The sequence below is a fragment of the Rhinolophus hipposideros genome (assembly GCF_964194185.1).
Source record: "Rhinolophus hipposideros genome assembly, chromosome: 8".
NCBI classification, from domain to species: domain Eukaryota; kingdom Metazoa; phylum Chordata; class Mammalia; order Chiroptera; family Rhinolophidae; genus Rhinolophus; species Rhinolophus hipposideros.
This window is the reverse complement of record NC_138054.1, coordinates 73,817,303-73,839,214: the sequence shown is the minus strand read 5'-3', so window position 1 is coordinate 73,839,214 and position 21,912 is coordinate 73,817,303. Positions and strand designations below refer to the sequence as shown.

General features: G+C 38.4%; 1 protein-coding gene across 2 annotated transcripts in view; it reads left to right on the top strand.

Annotated features, from left to right (window-relative positions):
* Positions 1-21,912, top strand: part of KHDRBS1 (KH RNA binding domain containing, signal transduction associated 1) — a 39,439-nt gene that overhangs the window by 3,551 nt on the left and 13,976 nt on the right. The window contains exons 2-10 of one of the 2 annotated variants that reach the window (XR_013993875.1): positions 7,083-7,207; positions 7,996-8,112; positions 10,589-10,735; positions 13,538-13,671; positions 14,174-14,375; positions 15,051-15,118; positions 16,484-16,542; positions 18,828-19,020; positions 21,601-21,660. Coding sequence is in view for 1 of the 2 variants with exons in the window: in XM_081057672.1 (XP_080913798.1) it covers positions 7,083-7,207; positions 7,996-8,112; positions 10,589-10,735; positions 13,538-13,671; positions 14,174-14,375; positions 15,051-15,118; positions 16,484-16,542; positions 18,828-18,925 (950 nt within the window). In the remaining variant the exon portion in view is untranslated. Of the gene's footprint in view, positions 1-7,082; positions 7,208-7,995; positions 8,113-10,588; positions 10,736-13,537; positions 13,672-14,173; positions 14,376-15,050; positions 15,119-16,483; positions 16,543-18,827; positions 21,227-21,600; positions 21,661-21,912 lie in introns of those variants that run through there. The other variant, XM_081057672.1, reaches the window with a different exon arrangement.

Below are 21,912 nucleotides of genomic sequence, written 5' to 3'. Positions count from 1 at the left end.
CATGTTCATTGCATAATGGGAAAATATCAACACAACTCTAAGGGATTTACGTTTTGAATGTAGACTTCTATATTAGCCAAACTGGTATTTAACTATGACGACAATTAAATACGTTTGCAGACATGCAAGGACTCAATGTACCCATGCTTGTTTTCTGAAACAAAAATAATTTATAATTTGTGTTAAATATATAATAAACATAAAATGCTTTTAAGTATATCAGTGTTCTTTTTCTACTTTCCACAATTAGGAAAATATAGGTTACTATAAATAACTCAGGAATAAGTAAACATTTGAATATGCATAGATTAATAATCCCCAGAAGATGTTGAAAGGATACTCATAAATCCATCTTCCAAAAGCACTCAGTGGAGAACATTTACAAAGTCTATTGAAACTTTCAAAATAGTTCATTTTTTAATTTTATTTACAGTATACTATAGAAATATATCTAGACAATCCCATTTCATTCCACAGGGCTGGAAAACATTTTTGAACCAGAATGTCGAATTGCAAAGAAATTGTAGGCCAAACATAGGTAGAAGTATAAATGTTAGGGAAGAAAGGCAGGAGTTAGTATTTGCAACATCATAGCTGTTTACTTAGGAATGTGGTGGGTGATATGGTTGATTTCAACATAAAGATGTACAAATCAGTAGGTTTCTGATCTATAAGTATTAGCCAGTTAGAAAATAATTGACAAAATGATCTCATTTTTAGAATAGTATCAAATGCCTTGGGATAAGCAATAAAAATCAGTTCAAAATGTATGTGAATAATCATAACGAACAATAACAATGATATTTAACCTTTGTAGAGTACATAACATGTGCCATGAGATGTGCTACTTAAATTTCCTCTTCCCGGCCATTCTGTGAGGCAGAAACAATTTTTATCTCAATATTACAGATGAGGAATATTGTGATCACATACTGTCAAAAATTTTTTGAAGGTGATAAAGGAAGATCTGAATAAAAAAAGAAATATGCAATATTTTTAAGGGGACATGAGTGTGGAGAGACGGGTAAGGAGGAACTAATGTTAGAAAGATGACAGAACTTTTAACATGTTGATTTTCTGCATTTTCCAAACTAATTCCAACTAGATTTATTTTTTTCAACTTGATATGTTGAACATAAAGTAGATTTAAAGAGTAAATGAAAATAAATGAGAAAATAATTTTTTGGAGACAGGAAAATGCTGAAAATCTGTTACATTGACAAAAATTAAGTCAAACGAGACTTAGGGCTTGAGAGGATATGAATTAGAAGGACTCTTAAACTTTGCTGGTGGAAGTGTGCATTGGTACGGCCATTTTGGATAACAGTTTAGCATTTCATCTGAAAGTTGAACATTCAAATTTCTTAAAATTCAGCAATAGCTTTCCTAGGAATATACCCAAAGAAACTTGCACATGAATGCTTCATTCAAAAGTGGTGCACCTTGTTTACAAAATGGTATAACTTTTTTTTACCATTGATTGGATACTGAGATTTTCAAAATGAAATATTAATACAGCAATGAAAATGAAAACTACAGCTATATGCAGCAACATGGAGAAATCTTGGAAATCTTAATATTGGGTGAAAAAGTAAATCCCATAAGGCTACACACATAGTACAATACTATTTTTATAGAACATAATATTGATAAGATTAAGCAAACTATTGTGTGTATCTGATAAAAGCACTTTTTAATAAAACTAACGTGTTTACCATATGTCTCAGCATTTGCAATTTATCCCCCCAAAATTAAAACTTACGTCCACATGATACTTGTACATGAATGTCCATAGCAACTTTACTCATAATAGGCAAAAACAAACCATACGTCTCCAATGGGTGAATAGTTTAAACTGTGGTACATCCATACCATGGAATACTACTCAGCAATAAAAAGGAAGGTAACTTGATGAATGCAGCAATTTGTATAGATCTCGAGAAGTATGCCGAGTAAAAGCCAATCTCAGAAGGTTGCATACTGTGTAATTCCACTAATTTAACATTCTTGACAAGACAAAATAATTAGAAATGGAGAATAGGTTAGTAGTTGCCAATAGTGAGGGAGAGATGGAGGGAGGTGACTGGCTGTTAAAGTGTAGCATGAAGAATCCTTGTGATAGAACTGTTCTGTATCTTGACTGGTGGTGGTAGTGGTTACATGAATCTGATTAAGTTGCATAGAACTAAAGACACAAATAAGTGCATGTAAAACTGGTGAAATCTGAATTAAGTCAATATATTGTATTAATGGTAATAATCTGGTTATACTGAGAAAACTGGTTATAGAGAGAAAACTGGGTGAAGGGTATATGTGATCTCTTGTTTCTTACAACTGCACATAAATCTACAATCATCTCAAATTTTTTTGTTTAAGGATAAAAAGCCCTAAATTCTAAATTATGCCCTAAGAAAGGGATTTGAGAGACTGTGGTCAATATGCCATAATAGGATTTGCCACTATCCTGGAATGTGAGAATTGAGTCCCTTGGAGTTCTTAACTCAGGCTTTTCGGGATTTTAGTTAACATTGTGTATGAAATACTGTTTGTAACTTTTTCTGGGGAGCTATTCTGTAGCTTTCATCAAATTCTCAAAGGGGCCTATGAACCTGCCGCCTCCCCCTCAAACAAAAATTAAGACTCTGTGCTCTTCCTTAAAATAACAAATTGATAAATAAAAATAATGTGTTTTTCAACAAAGATAGTAAGCTTACTGGACCTGTGATTCCAAAAGGTGTCACCAAGAGAAAAGTTAGAGGACGGAGAATTATAAATTTGGGAATGATTAAGATGTGAATCTTTAAGGGAAGTTAGAAGTGAGTGTAAATGGTACATTTCTTTCATTCAGTAAATGTTTATAGATGCCTATTGTGTATTAGGCATCGTACTAAGAATGGCAGATACTCAGTTTAGTAATGGAAAGGGACCATAGATGGTTAACCAGGGGAAGGAGTGCTGTGGTTAGAAGTATGAACTAAGTGCATTGGGAGTCAAGAGGAAGGTGTGACCCCTGACCTTCTGGAGCAGCTATACTATGAGTCTTACCCTCTTAGAAACACTGTCTCTGGATGCCTTAGTCAGAAAATCTTGACCATTGTGTTCCTTAGGCAGCCCTTGTCAAATGTTCAGTTAGTAGAGTGAGTGTACATGATAATCTGGTTTTAGTTAAGCCAATCTAGTTGATAAAGTTTGTATATCATTTTTTCAAACTTCGCTAGTGTTAACATTTTTGTGTTCATTAAAGCTCTTTCTTTTTTCTTATTCTCCTTTTTAAAAGTAAGAAGGGAAGACTAATAGAGGTTTAATGACTTGCTCAAGGTCATATACCAAGCTTGTAGCAGAGCTGGGAATCAAACTCAGTTCTGTCGAGCTTTAAAACTGATGCTCTTGCCTTTAAGACATACATTTAAAAAATAGCCCTCACCCTTAGGAGCTCACTGTCTGGCTGTGACAAGACCTACCAAAAGAGGAAAGGTTAAGTTACACTAAAAAAGAGTAAGAGAAATGCCACAAGATGAGTTGAATGTGCTCTGACTGATGTAAGGAGAGACGGTGGTTTATATGCCTGCTCTGTCACTAATGAGTTTTGTGGTCTTGGGCAAGTTACATAACTTGTCTGAGCCCAGATTTCTTCAGTTGTTAAATGGGGATAATCCTGGTTTGAAAGACAAAATGAAACAATAACTACAAAATCCCTGATACATAGAAGCCGTTGGATAAGATGATCAGTGAAAGTATCTGGCTAGGAAACAAATGGGTAACACCCTTCTGTGTTGTTTACACCTTAGCTTTTCTTTCTTTGTCTCTTGGGACATCCAAGGTCTCCAGAGGCCCAGGCAAAGATTTAAGGGAGTTAGTTTCAAAAATGTTGTCTAGAAAGGACTTTTGCCTGCGGGTAAGCCATTTTTAAGAAGCTTCTCCTTGATTTTTTTTTTCTTCCCATGATGGCCTGCTCCTTGCTCCCAAGAGAAGTGAGGCCACGGAGAGAAATGTAGAAAAAGAAACTGAACACCTGAGGCACCTGCAGAGTCCTTCATTGCCTTTAGCCCTTTCAGCATGACAGTGTCTGAGGTTATAAACTGTACTTCCCAAAATTTTACAAAATCAACTTCTTCTTGTTTAAAGCAAGTCTCAACCTCCCCACAACACACAAACCCCTCATTGAGAGGCAGTAATAAAAGCATGATGTTTGAAGTTAGAGCAAGTCTGGGTTTTATTTAATCCTTATTCTGGTACGTTCATGACTTATCAGTTGAACTGCTCTGAGTTTGTTTCCTCAAGTATAAAATGGGGATAGTACTAGCTACTTCACTGAGCTACTTTTTTAGGCTAAGTGAGGTAATATTTGTGCAGTATTCGATACATAGAGTAGGCATTGAATAAATGTTCAGTCCTTTTGTGCCAAACATGGAAGATGACCTTTCTTGAAGATTTCAAGTTGCCTCCTAGTCTTTTGTGTTCTAGGCTAACCTCCCCTGATTCTTTCATCTTTTGAATTCTCAGTTTTATTTAAAATTATTGTTCTCTGAACTCTCTAAAAATGCTTAACCGGTCGTTTTTAAATTGTGAGATAAATTGGACAAAGGGATTCTAATTAAGATCTGACTAGTTCAGAATACAGTAGAAGGAGCCATGTTAGAAAAAGGCCTTAAATTCACCGGGCGCATCACATTGCATGTAAACCTTTCTACTGGATTCCATTTTTGCAGCCCTTCTTCCTAGTATAGGAGTAAACAGATTAATAAACTTTGAGTCATCTTGTACTAACCAAGTCAAGTTTCTGGGAAGTGATGTAAAATACAGCTGAAGGGCCTAATTGGATGGTAGCAATTAATAAACACTGAGGGACATAGATAAAATGAGGTATGTAATTTGTGCCACATTTCTAGAAGCTACTCACTGATGTTTTCAGATTAAAAAAAGTGGCATCTTTGTTCCTTTAGAACTTTTGAGGACTGAGTACCTAGTTTCCCAGCCTAGAAACTCACAGAGATGTGTTCAGAGATGGTAGGCTCAAAACTAGTGACTAGGAAAAGTTAATATTAGCAGTAGGTGGGAAAGGGTGGGGGTCAGGATACACCATCAGTGAAACAGCAAACAAGGTGTTGAATGAAGCATTTAGTCTGTTAGTTGTAAGGTCAAATTTGTTTTCTATTCTAAGCATTGAAACACAGGCGTGTGAAGAGCACTGCATTTACAGTATCATAGGAGTAAAGGTTTAATTAAGACTATTTACAATATGATTAACAGTTTTAATTGTCAAAAAGTAAGGGAATGTGTACTCTCAGGCATAAGTGGGTCAGTTAGCTCACTACATCCTACATAACATCTGGAATTGGGCTTTTTATTATACAAGACGCCTTGTGTTTGCAATTCTGAGCTCTTAGGAATCCTGCGAGGGTCAACGTAACCTTCCTTTATGTACTTCACAGTTGGAATTAGTCTAAACTTTTTAAAAAACTGTTAAAGTTACAGATTTGCAGAATACTTTGAAGTAGTATATCTTTATACCAAACCTGTGATTTTTCACAGTGGGGTCTCCAAACCAACAATATCAGCATCAACTGGTAACTTGTTAGAAATGCAAATCCCAGACTGGGGTGAGGGCCCAGCAATCTAGTTTAATAAGCCTCCCAGGTGATTCTGATGCAGACTGAAGTTGGAGAACCCTTTCCTTAAAATGATAGAAACACGGTGGGAATATTATGTAAGGAAAACATTCTGTGTTTTTAGAATGTTCCACTGATTTTAGGGAATATATATTTTTGACCATACAACCTTTTAGCTGCTGTCCGTTACCTGCACGCTCTACCCCCAGGTCTGTTAGTATCCCTATCATAGCACTTAAGTATATTTCTCTGCTAACTTCATAGACTGGGAACTCCAGTGTATAAATATAATGAAGATGGGGAGCATACTGACTTGTTTTGTTGTGTCTCCTACACTTATAGGACAGTTGCCTGGCCCTTACTGGTTTCCCATACTGGTTAAAGATTGTATCTCTCCTTTCATCTGCCTCTTTTTAGTAGGAAGCACTCAAACACTTGCAACCACTGAATGAACAAATGAACAAACAAATGAATGAATAGATGAAGTTCCCTAATGATAGGAAATACTGTTGGATGCTAAGATTCTATGTTACGAAACTGTCTTAGCCTGCAAATTGAAAGTACCTTGGTGCATTTTTTCCCTTAGGACATTGACTGAATTTGGGCTAGATAATGTTGACACTTCCCAGGAAATGGACTTCAATTAACATGTATACGTTATTTTATTCTGTTTTCATAGCAACCTCATGAGGTAGATACTGCCTTCATTTTACAAATGAGGAAACCAAAAATCAGAGCAATTAAATAACTTTTCAAAGCTCACACAACTAGTGAGTGGCAGAGCAAGAACCAGCTCTTTCAAACTCTTAAGGACTACTACTGTCCAAAGCACTGCTGTTGTTAGTGTTTCCCCGAAAGTAAGACCTAGCTGGACAATCAGCTCTAATGTGTCTTTTGGAGCAAAAGTTAATATAAGACCCAGTATTATTATATTATACCCGGTTTTATATTATATAAGACCTGGTCTTATATTAATTTTTGCTCCAAAAGACACATTAGAGCTGATTGTCCGTCTAGGTCTTATTTTCGGGAAAACACAGTAGTGGAATTTTAACGAGATTCTCCATTGTATATTTAAGTTATTGACTTTTATTTCTTCATCAAGATATGACTTTGTACTTTTCCTTGATGCAGATTTTTTATTTTATTTTTTTTTAGTTCATTTATCCCTTTCCCCCCATCTCTCCCCATTATTGTTAAATCCATTTATTCTAAGAAACATTTCAATGTCTCTTGAGGTAGAAGCTTTAGGTGGGGTCGTGGAAGAGCAAACTGCTTTCATTAGAAGCAAGCTTTGGGTTTCCTGCTCCATATAGCTTTGGTACTTTCAGTCAGCCTCTATCTGAAATTAACACATTCATCCGAACTATTTGTTGTGATTACATGGTACTCCCTCTAATCACTTTATGTATACTTGGAAATTCACCTTTACTTACCAGCACAAAACTCAATTAAATTGTTTGTTTTATTCAGAGATTGAGAAGATTCAGAAAGGACTTTCAAAAAAGGATGATGAGGAGAATTACTTGGATTTATTTTCTCACAAGAACATGAAGCTGAAGGAGCGGGTACTGATTCCTGTCAAGCAGTATCCAAAGGTAAGGCGAAAGGTGCCTCACTTCTCTGAGTTGTCTTTATGAGTGTGAGAATCATGGGCTTTCATAACAAATTACGGAGATGGGTGCATCAGGAACTTAAGCCTGCGAAGCTTCCCTTCCATGCTTGTATACTTATTTCTGGCAGTTGAAACAAGTCCATTACTAGTAGCATAGCTGTAGCCAGGAAGGAAATAAAATCGCCTTTTTATTATCAAAACGAGTTTCTTTCTCAAATGTTTGTTCAGGTTCCAAGTTCAAAGGAAAAAAAAATGAACCCTGAAGTGTTGTTCTGTTAATAGATTGACCTGAAATCTAAACAAAGGAAATATAACAAATTCTTGGCTAGATAAAGTTAATTTTAGTTCTTACTCAAAGCTTTAAAGTAAATGCTTTCTCTTCCTCCTTTTCGTCTCCTATTTCGTTTTTTCAGGGAGGCAATTATATTTAGTTTACCAAACTAGTACTACAAAAGGGTGCCATATGTCTGTTCTGTTATGAGGTGACTTCCTTAAAAATGTTTATGTGTGTTAAAGTACTAGGGGTTGCAGTGTGATATTGTGGAAAGAGCACCAGACGGTATCAGGAATCCCAAATTCAAGTCTAGGAACTGCCACTTTAATAACCTGGGTGAACCATTTTATTAGTACAACCTCAGTTAATATCCGTTAGTAAAATGGGAATGGAACTGTACCTGATTTACAGGTTGTTGAAGATAAAATGAGAGCATACATGTGGAAATGTTTTATAGGAACATGTGTATTTAGAAATCTATTTTTATTTTCTGTCAGTTTAATTTTGTGGGGAAAATCCTTGGACCACAAGGGAATACCATCAAAAGACTGCAAGAAGAGACTGGTGCAAAGATCTCTGTGTTGGGAAAGGGCTCAATGAGAGACAAAGCCAAGGTAAGCTGACATTAATTAATGAGGTAAGATACCATAATGCCTTTTAGTAGCCCAGGGTCCAGTATAGATGCCTTATGGAAGTTAGCACTTGCATATGTACAGAATATGACTCTTTAAATTTGCATTGGGTGTAAGAGATTGTAGACCAAGTTAATACATTTGCTTGGCAACCATGAAAGCCTAGCTATTCCCTGGTGATTGTTTTCTGTCTGACTTTTGACTGTGTAACAGTGGAAACAGCAGGGGAAACTTTGGCATTAGAAATCTTATCTATGAAAAGTTGGAAGGGGAGCTGTACTAAAACTTACCCAGACTAGAAACACTAAAATTTGAATAGCGTGTTCCCTTTGCAATAACATGGAAAGGAGCAATAGTGTTCTAAGAGCAGGTAAGTCTGAGGATTAGTTGTCTGGCTTGTTTTATCATCAGCTGGAATGTGAGGCCCACTAAAAGAAGGTATTCCAAAAGGAGCCATGGGTAATCCTGACAAAAGAACCTAATGCTTATTGATTTCCTTGCCATAGCTTCATTCGCTTTGTACTTTGTAAGTGCCAAGAAACATCCTACAAAAGAAGAATGGTCTTAGCCTTCTAGGGTCAGGTTTTTAGATGAGACATCCCTGCTACAGCCTAAAAACTTACTCTTTCAGGCCTCCTTTTACGCAGCCGAATTGGTGAACATTGTTTTCTCAGACCTTCTTTTGTCTACTCCCATTTCTCAACTAGAAGAATAGTTAGAGCTGAAGTATGTTATTCTAGCTAATGAGATTTACATGAGATTTTCTTATCTCTATCCTGATTTCTTTCCTCCCCTAGAACTCTCCACACCGTATAAGCAGATAAGAAGGGCTGGTGATTAACAGCTCTACCTGAGATTTAAAAGCAAATGCTTGACAATCAATGAATGAATCATTCAGTGATTGGCAAACAGTATAGCGATTTCTCAAAAAATTAAAAATGTAGCTGCCATAAGATACAGCAATTCCACTTCTGAGTATTTATCTGAAGAAAACAAAAACACTAATTCAAAAAGATATATGGTGATGGACAGAGAACTGACTCTGGGTGGTGAACACACAATGTGAGATGCAGATAATGTATTACTGTACACCTGAAATCTATGTAACTTTATTAACATTTGTCACCCCAATAAACTTTAATTAAATAAAAAAAGATATATGCGCCCCTGTGTTCATTGCAGCAGTTACTAGTGATAGCCAAGATATGGAAGCAACCTAGATGTCCATCAGTAGATGAATGGATAAAGAAGATGTGGGGGGGGGGTGTATACACACACACACAATATTTAGCAATAAAAAATGAAATCTTGCCAGTTACAACAATGTGGATGGACCTAGGGATTATTATGCTAAGTGAAATATTAATAAATCAGACAGACAAATGCCATATGATCTCATTTATATGTGGAATCTAAAAAACAAAATAAATGAATAAACATACAAAACCGACCCAGAGACATAGAGAACAAGCTGATGGCTGCTAAAGGGGAAGGTGTGGGGGAATGGGAATAAAAATAAATTAATTATTAATAAAATTAATTAGTTTAAATTACTTTATTGCCTTTTTTCTTTTTACTTTTATTTCTATTTGTCAAAAAATTATTAAACCTACAAAAATTATCAAATGTGACCCATAACCAAGAAAGAAAATCACTTAACAGAAAAAGACCTAGAAATAATAGATATGGGATTTGCAGACAAGTCTTGAAAATAATTATTAATATAATAAATTTGTTCAAGGATATAAAGGAAAAAAGTAAATAATTAGGAGAAAGATGTTATACACAGAAAATGAAACTGTGACAGCTGAAATGTAAATTTCACTGGGTGAGCATAAGATAATGTAAGACACTGAAGGAGAAAAAAGGGGGGTGGAAATCAGAGAACTTAAAGGCAGGACTATTCAAGCCAAAGTATGAAGATATAGAAGACTGGGAGAACATGAACAGAGTCTTAGTTACCTGTGAAAGCATTATCATGCAATCCAGCATATGTGCAATTACAGTTGTAGGAGAGGAGAGAGTCGGGCAGAAAACAATTTAAGAAAAAATAATAATAAAAGCAAGTGCTTGGCAATGAGTGAATGAATCAATGGATGAATCAATGATTGATAAACATCTATTATCTGAATGGAGACTGGAATTAAGTTTGTCTCTTCTGTACTTTCTAATAAGAGTTCCAGTGAATATGCCAGGATTCAAGACAGTAGTTAACTTAGCAGCAGACCAATTACAAGTTTAGCAGGTTGGTAAATTATTATTCTCCAGAGCTTGTTTTACTTTCTTCTTGCACTTTACTGTTTTTCTTAGATGTTAGGGTTATTTCTTGCTATCCCTTTGGCCTTAAGGTAAAGGTGTCGTTTGCTCCCTAGTCCCTGTGATGTGATATTTATTTATTTATTTATTCATTCATTCATTCGTTCGTTCGTTCATTCATTTATTTCGCATTTTTCCACAGGAGGAAGAGCTGCGCAAAGGTGGAGACCCCAAATATGCCCACTTGAATATGGATCTGCATGTCTTCATTGAAGTCTTTGGACCCCCCTGTGAGGCTTATGCTCTTATGGCCCATGCTATGGAGGAAGTCAAGAAGTTTCTAGTGCCAGTAAGGAAATCCATGTCCTGTGTCATTTGAGCAAGAGAGAACTGGGATCTTGTGCTGTCGCTAGGCAGGGATGCTTAAGTAGGGTGTCTGCATGACCTGAGATTGCACACCAGATTATACACTGAGGCTTGTTTTCCTGCAGCAGTCAATTCCTTGTACCTGCTTTTCAAAGCACTGTGCCCCAAGGCCACTCTACCCATCCTTGTCTAATGTGATCTTAGTTGTATCTTAGGTCCACAATGTGTCTGGCATTCTAACATCTAGTTAACAAATATTTGACAGGGTCTTCGCTAAACTAAGCACTTTGGCACTAGTGTGGAACCAGAGGGTTATGATAGGACAATTACTACGATGGTCATAAACCCTCTGCCCTCAAGGGTTTATGTTTTGGATCCTATAGAGAGTCTAGAGGATAACAGCAAGAAGCTTCTAGTACCTAATGTTAATGGATTAAATTTCCTAGAGGAGTTTACTCAAGTAGAGTTTGATTTGAAATAGACATGATTACTATAGGCTTGACTGACGATATTAAACAGATTTGTGTGCAGCTCCTTTGAGAATGTAACTGAGGCCCAGGAAGAATTTGGGACGAACCAGGTTATCTGTCTTGTTTATTACCGCCTGATCAGTGGGTCCATTCTTTGAATAAGTAGAAAATAGTGTAATTTTTGCCATTTAGCAAGGCTTGGTAGTTGTTATAATTAACATACTACTATTAAATATTTAATAGCCAAGGATGAATCTGGAACCTTAGAATGTTTTTGGAATACTGTTCAACTAGAATTGAGTAAGCATCTAATTTTCATCACTAAAACTAAAAGTAGCTATAGTTCTTGGTTTTCTTACCTATGTAAAATGAGGGAGTTAGAACTAAATATGGTGAGAATGGGTAGAGCAAAAATTTATTAGCAGTGCGTACCTATAATGCTGAGCTCCAGGGATTCCGACACTGTCTCAGATGTCTCAGCAGCTGCTTTGCTTCCAAGTATCTCGTCTCCATTAGAATGTTCAACGTGAAAGAGCAATTTTAAATATCCTAGAGAAAAATCCAGAGCTGGTCAGTTTTCCCTTAAGGGAATTCTTTTGACTGGTTTTGAGGTGTTGTGTTGAAGCATCCTGAGCCATTCTGTCTCTGAAGGACGGTGGGAAAATGCCCATCTCCTCTTTATTGTTAGTCGCAGAATATTTCTCAGAAGGGATAGGTTTACAAGGCTTCCATGTAAGCGGATCTTCAAAAAAGATGCATGCCAGGAGACCTGGGTTTCTTCACTGGTGATGTGGCCGTTGGGAGACTGAGCACGTTGGCTCTCATGGGTCACTTGATTCTCCAGTGTGTCTCAAGCAGCAGTAATACGTAAGGTAGGAGGAACTGAAGAGCTGTGGTGAGTCATCTCTGTGGTGACTAGACTCTTCTATTCTTAAAGCTGTATCCACCTGGAATGCATAAAAATGCATGAAGTATTATTAGATCGGTGCAAAAGTAATTGCAGTTTAAAAAGTTAAAAATAATTGTAAAAACCGCAATTACTTCTGCACCAACCTGATAAAACTGAATGGCTCTCATCAGGAAATATGTGAAAAGATTTGCAAAGGGCATTTGACTCAATTCTTCCCTCTTGTGAAGAAAAAAAAGTGAGCCTACTTTTGCGTCCATGACCAGAGCCCTCCGTTTTCCCCATAGAACCATTAACTATACCAGAGAGGCTTCCTGGTACAGTTAGAAGAGCACTGGACTGGGAGCTTTATCTGCGTCATCTTGGACAAGTTATTATTTCACTTTTCTGAGCCTCAGTTTCCTTGTTCATCCCAAACATATGTTAAGTATCTGGTAGGTGCCTAATACTACGCTTGGGTCTGAAGTTACAAAAATGGCTCCCAAGGAGCTCACAATCTAGTGAGAAAGACAATTCTACAATGAGGTGGTAAATGCTTGAGTAGAGAAATTAACATGGCCCTGTGGGAAAAGTGGAGGGACTGGGGGTGGCATCCAGAGAAAGTTTTTCAAAAGAGGTCATGTTTTAGGTTAAGTCTTGTAAGAGTGGGTTAGAGTCAGTCCGTGAGGTGGACCCCCAAAAAGGCAATATAGTCTAATGACACAAAGCCTTGATTTTGGTGATTCTGAATTCACATCTAGAGTCTGCCATTGACTCTTATGTCCTTAGACTGGTTTCTTTATACCACCTGAGTCTGTTTTCTCAGCTGTAAAATGGGAAGATCTCTTACGTCAGGGTTATTTTGAAGATTAAACTGAAAAATCTATATAAAGATTATTACGCTTATCAGAAATGCTGAGTCCCAGGCAGGGGCTCTGCCCCAGGCAGGGCTGGGACTCTGAAGTTGGGGGCTTGTCCAGCTGCCCCCTCCCACTTTATCCTTCCAAACATGGGGGTCTCCAGAAATAATGCCCAGTGCATACAGCTTAATTAATGGTAGTGGCTTTTATTATTCTAAGAAGAGGAAACTATTTGCAAGAATGGATGTGTAAGAGTATGCCAAGTTCTGAACCACAAGTTGTTCAGCATGGCTTGAAAGGAGGTTATACCTGGAGAGAGGATGGAAGTGATGATCTGGAGAGCTAGGCAGGGATCACATCATGAAGAGCTATAACATTGTAATAAAGGACAAAGCACTTTCCTCAAAGGTGACAGGTAGGATGCCATTCAACTTCAGAGATTGAATGACCTGACTTCATTTGGACTTTCAAAGCTATTCTTAGCATTCAGTGCTCATGTGGGCTAGATGACTTCTCAGCAGAACAGGTGGAGGTGTTGTACAACACTCCTCCTTATCTTTCATTCGCAGGACATGATGGATGATATCTGCCAGGAGCAATTTCTGGAGCTCTCCTACTTGAATGGAGTACCAGAGCCCTCTCGCGGACGTGGGGTGCCAGTGAGAGGCCGGGGAGCTGCACCACCTCCTCCACCTGTTCCCAGGTAAAACTAATGGAAACAAAACCAGAAATAGGATATAAATTGGACAGCTCGTACCATCTCTCTCTTAGTGGTGCTCTTACCTCCAGCTGAGAAGGGGTCTTAGGATTTGTCTCCTGCATCGAGTGGAATTGTAGATCTTGGGCACTTTAGCCATAGTCAAGTGCAGCAGTCCTGCTGAAACTTTTAATTTTGGACATTGCTAGCATTTTTAAATGGCCTCTGACTTTAGAATTTTACCTTTTGTTGCTGATCTTCATGGAGTATTCAGACTCTTCAAGGCAGTGCACCAATGAGACAGTCATAGGTCCACTGTGGGACCTGGAGAGTCTTCCATTATGGATCCTTGACCCACCTTACACCTTACCTCTGTGTTTTAATAATATTCTATTTGGGGAATCATAAAAAGCTAGTTAGCTAGCTCCAGAATTTGCAAACAAATTTGAACATGAAAGTAGCCCATTTGTTTAAAAAACTCCATTTAAAATAAACTTTATTTTTGCAGGGGCCGTGGTGTTGTACCCCCTCGGGGGGCTTTGGTGCGTGGTACACCAGTGAGAGGAGCCATCACTAGAGGTGCCACGGTGACTCGAGGAGTGCCACCCCCACCTACTGTGAGGGGTGCTCCCACACCAAGAGCACGGACAGCAGGCATCCAGAGAATACCTTTGCCTCCACCTCCTGCACCAGAAACATATGAAGAATATGTAAGAAGTTTGAACAGTGTGCCATTTCCCAATACCTAGAAGGTTGCCAAAGGAAGTTGAATGACAGGGCCTTGGCCCTTGATGTAGGTGACAGGGACTGCTTATAAGATTTGGAAATCTGCTCTCGTCTCTTACAGAATGTTAATGTGAATGTTAAGCTATGAGAAGATTTTTCCATTTTAAGCATGGTTTACTATATGTAGATTAAACAGGAAATAAGCTATACCAGGGAGTATTTTCTCAGTCTGTTGAGGTGTTGCTTCTGGTCATGTACTCAGTTTTGGTCTAATAAACTCTTACATAACTTCCTATAGGTTTGTACATAAAAAAGAAAGAAAGAAAGAAAGAAAGAAGCTGTGCCTTGATGTACAGTGTTTTACTAAGGGGTCTCCCACTATTACTATTATTACTACTGCAGTTCAACTTTGTGCCTTATTTCCTGCCCAGCGTTTAAAGGGTTTTTTTGTTTTGTTTTTCCTCATTGGTTCGTTGTTTTGTTTCATTTTTTTAAAAAATATGACCCTTTCTCTCTCGAGTATCCCACAATGGGTGTTAACATTTTGGAGGGAAATTTCATGTTCTGTTCATCTAAAAGCCTGCTCTTCTCCCATGAGACATAATTACCGCCCCATCTCTCTGAGATTCTGACTTTCTATTTCATTTTATTTGTTCTAGGGATATGATGATTCATACGCAGAACAGAGTTATGAAGGCTACGAAGGCTATTACAGCCAGAGCCAAGGGTGAGTCAGCCAATAGAGGTGCTGTTTCGTGTATTAGAGATGGAGGGAGGGAGTTGGAGGAACTGAGAGATTTTGGCAGCACAAGTCTGAGGAGCAACATGGCTTTCCTTTTGAGGGTATCTCCTCTGCTTTTGACGTCTGTAAGGCACATACTTAGATCTGTACATTTGGATAATTGTGAATCTTAAATTATATTGTAAAATCTGGGAATAGCAGATGAAAATTTCTTGAGCTGTGACTACATGCAACAAAGGGAAAATGCCTTTAAATTATTTTGATTTATTATTTAAAAATATCAAAGCCACATTAAAGTTGTATAAAGGCTTAAAAGAAAACTAGAATCCCACTGCCATAACTTAGGTTTTTTTCCTGCACTTTTCTTATAAAACATTTTGTGTGTGTGTATGTGTGTATGTATCTTATCTGTGATTGTTTGAAAAGGCATCTCCTAATTCTACAGTGGGGACAGAACAGTTCTTTTCCTTTTGTTTATTCTCTTCCAGTGAGCCCTGTGAACACATGTGTATGTCCACTATGGTTAAGAGGGTCGATTTCAGATTATGCTTTTTCACCTGAAATTGTGTGATATCCATACTTTTCTTTGCTATAGTTGTCACTTCTTTATGAGTACATAGTTATACATGTTTTGGAACTATTTTATGGTTTGGAGATGGGGGAATGAGCATTTTCTTGCATAACAAGGTCTGACAATTAAGGTTGCGAACTCATCCTAGACAAAGTGCTATAAACCTCCCTGCTGAATATCACTACAGTCTCCTTCAAAGTACTCCCCTTGGGAAGCTATGCACCAATGCCAGCGCCTAGTCCACCCTTCAAAAGCAATTTTGGAACTCTTTTTCTGGAATGGCCATCAGAGCTGTTATATTACCCTTGATGTCCTGAATGTCATCAAAATGTCGTCCTTTCAATATTTCCTTTATCTTTGGGTAAAGAAAGAAGTCATTGGAGGCCATATCAGGTGAGTAGGGCGGGTGTTCCAATACAGTTATTTGTTTACTGGCTAAAAACTCCCTCACAGACAGTGCCGTGTAAGCTGGTGCATTGTCGTAATGCAAGAGCCATGAATTGTTGGCGAAAAGTTCAGGTCGTTTTCGTCTTTTTCACTCAGCCTTTCAGCACTTCCAAATAGTAAACTTGGTTAACTGTCCAATTGGTACAAATTCATAATGAATAATCCCTCTGATAACAAAAGTTTAGCAACATTGTTGCAACAAGTTCACAAACTTAATTGTCAGACCTCATGTATACAGTAAAATGACTGAAATATGGAAATATTTGGGAGAAAGGTGAAACTGAAACATAGTTGCTATATAGCTGTTCTAACACTCTGTCTTTGGCTTTCAGGGACTCAGAATATTATGACTATGGACATGGGGAGGTTCAAGATTCTTATGAAGCATATGGTATGTCTTTATTTCTGTGGTGGGGCAGAATGTTCAAGTAAGTACCTGAGAGAAGGCTGGATGATGGGGTGAGACAGTCACACGTCTGAGGAGAAGCCCTTAAAGACCAAGGTGTTGGTAGATGTGTCGATAGGAATCCTACTCTTGTTTAAATTTTTTGTGGATGGCAGAGAGAGGGACCACTAAAGTGAGATAGTGGTACTATTACTCTTGGAAGACTAAGCAGATGTCCTAAGCTAGGGCGCAGGTCCAGCCTGACCTGGTTGGAACAGCAGACTTTTAAGCTGATAGTATTGTTGTTTTCTGTCTTAGGCTGGGAGATGGCTAGGCCTGGGTTATGTTGCTGGGCCTTTGCTGCTGATACCTAGACCACATTGGTGGATAATAAGAATTTAATTATATCTAGCTCTACTCTTCTGCCCCTCCTCACTTTTAAAAATTATTTTGGATCTCATCAAAAAGAATCTCAGTGTAGAGGAAATGCTAGCTGAAAGGGACCTAGATGGCAAGTAGCTAGCCAGAGCAGGTTGGGGCAAGAGTAGCGTCTGTTAGACGCAGATTAGAGATTGTAGGCTGGAGCCAAGTTGGCAATACTGCACCGAGATCCTTACTGTCTTAGAGACATCTCAACTCAGGCCTTGATCCCAAGAGAGCCATAGAGGCTGGAATGGCTACAAAACCAAACTGCCTTCCCTGAGGTTTGGTTGAAAACACATTGCTCAGGAGTGTCCTCAAGAGCCAGTTACGGCCCAGTGTTAGTGGGCCGCAGGGAGTGCCGCATGGCAGTGGATGCAGAGAGAGCAGCCTTTTACATGTGAGGCATTTTCAGCGTACCTGAAGGAATTCCAGAGTCCTTGGCAGGGGGTTCAGCAGCTGACAGTTCATCTTAAGATAACTAGTTGACAGTCTGCCCGTTCCTCTAGCTGAAAAGGGGGCTCCACCTTAGGGCCTCCAACAGTCAGACAAGCCGAGTGCAACTCCTCAGCATAGTATGTAGTAGCCAATCAACTGCTTCCCCAGGAAAACCATTTTTACAAGTTCTAGCTACATGGTACTGGACAGTTGCCATCGGTAACACGGCACTGCTCTGCTTATATGCCACTATTTTGCCCTGGAGTATTTTCCTCCGGCAGTGAGGCAGCACAGTGGGGCCTCTGTCTGTGTTGACTAAATTGCATTTCTGTTTTGCTGGATAAAAGACTAGACTGCAAGAGGCAGGATGTTCCTTGTGCTCCTGGTATGATGTTGCCATGGTTAATCTGTTCTGATGTCTGCCTTTATAAACAGAATTAGAAAAATAAACTGTATTGTTAGTACCCAGGAGGCACTTGAACAGTGATGGACAATTATGCTAGGCTTATAAACAGGCTTAGATAGGGTTCTGTGAGACTTTAGACCCGCATAGGGGTTATTAAACTTAGCAGTGATGGAGGCAGATGTTTGTGAATGCAGGCCGCTGGAGAAATACTTCAGGAATGAACTGGCACATGTGAAGTATGGGGATGAGTGTGAAGAATGAGCTTATGAACACAAGTCATTTTTATGAGAGGTCAGCTCTGGAAGTAAGTGATCCTGTCCCTCGGGCTTTTCCTTGTCACAAAGGAAAACCATTTGAGGATATCAGCTATGTTGTCTGGCTTCTCTGGATTATTGACATAAGCAGGAGGCCATGAATTCTTCTAATCAGTGCTCTAAACGCATTTGATTGGTACTTCCTTCCACCAGACCAGTGGACCAGCTCTGCTGGTGGGGGGCTTCCTGAAATGTGGCCCTTGCTTGCTTCTCCCAGAGAGCCAAAGGACACTTCACCGCAGGGAAACCTGGTTTGGCTGTTGCGTGGAAAGAGAACTTAGCTGCTTCCAGTCTAAAGACTTCCAGAAGTTGTTATCTTACCCTAGCTGTCTGGCAAATTGCTTTGGGAACAGGAAAGGCATTGCAGACCCAGTAAGATTGATTTCCTCACTGTCTCAGCAAGGTGTTAGGTTTATCGAGGTCTGACGGCTGGAGGATAGATCATGTTGCCTGTGGAGAGCCTCTGCTGGAGGTTACTCCAAGCCTTTCTGAGCTTTTTTCTTACGTCCATTTACTCAAAACTGCCCTCCCGGTGGGAAATTGCCTAAGCTGCTCAGGAGGGCCAAACAAAAGGAAAAACAAGGACTAGTGGGGAGGTGGTAAGACATTGGAAGCAGCAGTGTTTCTGGTGATCTTTACCAGGTAACCTACCCCTGCTCATCCCAAAATGCCATTGGCCCATGGTTTATAAACTATTCTTGCTTTCCCCGCAGGCCAAGACGACTGGAATGGGACCAGGCCGTCGCTGAAGGCCCCTCCAGCTCGGCCGGTGAAGGGAGCATACAGAGAGCACCCATATGGACGTTATTAAAAACAAACATGAGGGGAAAATATCAGTTATGAGCAAAGTTGTTACTGATTTCTTGTATCTCCCAGGATTCCTGTTGCTTTACCCACAACAGACAAGTAATTGTCTAAGTGTTTTTCTTCGTGGTCCCCTTCTTCTCCCCACCTTACTCCATTCTTAACTCTGCATTCTGGCTTCTGTATGTAGTATTTTAAAATGAGTTAAAATAGATTTAGGAATATTGAATTAATTTTTTAAGTGTGTAGATGCTTTTTTTCTTTGTTGTTTAAATATAAACAGAAATGTACCTTTTATAATAAAAAAAGAAGTTGAGTAAAAAAAAAAAACCACAAACCTGTTAGTTTCAAAAGTGACATTGCTTGCTTAAAGGTTCTGAAGTTAAGGCTTGTTAACTTTATCTTAGTTTTGATTTGAGGCATCCCGTAAAGTTGTAGTTGCAGAATCCCAAACTAGGCTACATTTCAAAATTCAGGGCTGTTTAAGATCTAAAATCACAAACGTTAACTGCAATAGGTGCCACCATGTAAAAGTGAGCTCAGACGTCTCTAAAAATGTTTCCTTTAAAAGCACATGGCGGTTGAATCTTAAGGTTAAATTTTAATATGAAAGATCCTCATGAATTAAATAGTTGATGCAATTTTTAACGTTAATTGATTTAAAAAACAACAAAATTAGGCTTGTAAAACTGACTTTTTCATTATGTGGGTTTTGAAATCTAGCCCCAGACATACAGTGTTGAGAGATACTTAGCAGGGAGTAGGTTTGGAAGAGGTTGATTGGGGGAGAGGGGCTGGCCACCTGAATTGAATTTGATGCAGAGCTTTTTAGCCACGACCTTTCAATAATAGTACTAATAATTAAGATTTCAGTATTTATTTTAAAAAGACAAAGTATTTTGTCCATTTGAGATTCTGCACTCCATGAAAAGCTCACTTGGACAGTGGGGCCAAAAGCTGACGATTTTCTCAAGTTGTGACAATTGTCAATATTGAACTGTTCCCAAGGTAGTCAGTCAAGTATGTCTCAACACTAGCATGATATAAAAAGGGACACTGCAGCTGAATGAAAAAGGAATCAAAATCCACTTTGTACATAAGTTAAAGTCCTAATTGGATTTGTACTGTCCTCCCATTTTGTTCTTGGAAAATTAAATGCTACATGTGTAAGTCTGCCTAAATAGGTAGCTTAAACTTATGTCAAAATGTCTGCAGCAGTTTGTCAATAAAGTTTAGTCCTTTTTTAATCAAAGTAAATGTGATGAATTGTCATTTTTGTGGGTGGACAATAAAATAGTTTTCTCTTTCAAATAAACTTAAATTAACTAAAGTTAATGGGCTTGTTAAAATACGGAAACATTCTTAAAAGTGGTGGGGGGATTTTATTTTAAGTTTACCAAAAAAATTTTTATTGAGTTGTTAAGTTTTAGTTTAAAAATAACCAAAGCTTTTTCACCCCCTGGAAGTTGTTGAAAACAGTTTTATATAATCCTATCACAAGATCTAATTTGTGGAGAGAAAAACCCAATTAAACCAAAACTTTGATTGTTTTCCATACATAGGCCTCTATTTAAAGTGCCAGCCACCCTAGTTTGCATCTTCTGTAGAGCCCCTGGGTGGTCCTAAAAGTGACACCAAATAATCTGAGCTTGGAAAGGAATAGCACCTGCCTTTAGAGACGACAATTCAGCAAACCCTGGGTGCCCTTAAGGGTTTCCCTTCTAATCCCAGAAATGCTGTTAATAAAATCCGCTGGACTGGAGCAGGATCTGGCATGACTCTGAACTCCCTCCTGAGAGACCAAGAGAAGAAATGATGGAATTGGTTGGCCCTATTTCCACTCTCCTGTTAATTTTCAGGGTTCTCATGCCTTCTCTAAGGGAGCCACCTAAAACTGCTCGGGGGTGAAAAATCCTCTTGTATGAAGTGCCAAGCTGCCTGCAGCAGTGCATGATTTTCTTTTTCTTTTTAAAACACACCAACAAAAAAATGTATTTGTAGATTGTGATAAAGTGTAAATAACTGAATTTTCAACCATGGTTTGAAGTCAGCTTTCAGGGCATTATGTCTTGTTTTGATGAAAAGAGATCACTCTATACCCCCCTTTTTAAAGGAAAATTATCGCAAGAGAATCAGGATGTGTAAAGCTAACATGCATCGCAAAAAACCAAAGGTAACCTAAATGTCTGATTTTAATAGCACATATTTCTCTTTTACATAAACTGTGACAGCAACTTGCATAAACAATTCTTTAGCTGTTAATTTTAATGTAAAAACTTTGCAAAACTTGTTTAATAAAAATAGCTGTAAAAAGAAAAACCATATGCTGCCGTATAAATTAGCCATAACTCTTAATAATCCTGCCCATCACAAGTGAACTGTAATGTAACCTGGGCACAAAGTCTGACATCTTAAATGACACACTGTAAAATTTCAATGACTGTAGATTAGATCTGCTCCCCAAAGTAAAGCTTTCTGCTCAGCTATTTTAAAATGTACAAGGATGAGCCCCGATAGGTCCCCATATTGATATTCACAATGAAATGTTACTTAAAATTTCCTTGAAAGTTGCATGTTTCTCTCCTGTAATGTATAAACTGCATGCAGGATCTCTATCTTTTATTTTGTGTGTCTTTAAAATTTCTTCTTCGAAAGACTGATCTCCTACTTCTCCATTTTCAGGTCCTTGAAAATTCCTGAGACATTTCCTGGGGTAGAATGGGTAGTGAAGACCCATATCAGGTATGTTAAGGTGGCTTTCCATTAAGGATGTGGGACTTTTATCCTGACTATAAAACAGTTTTGCCAGGGGATCTTGGCCTGGGAGGTGATCAATGGGCGAATCTCCCTTGCACTTCATTTGTACTATATTTGCAACATTACCATGCTTATATATTTACAGTCCATATTGAATTTACTTATAATGACAACATAGTATCAACTTAGGTTATTAAGTCCCACTATCCTGTCAGTAACCTGATGATGCAGTGTTTT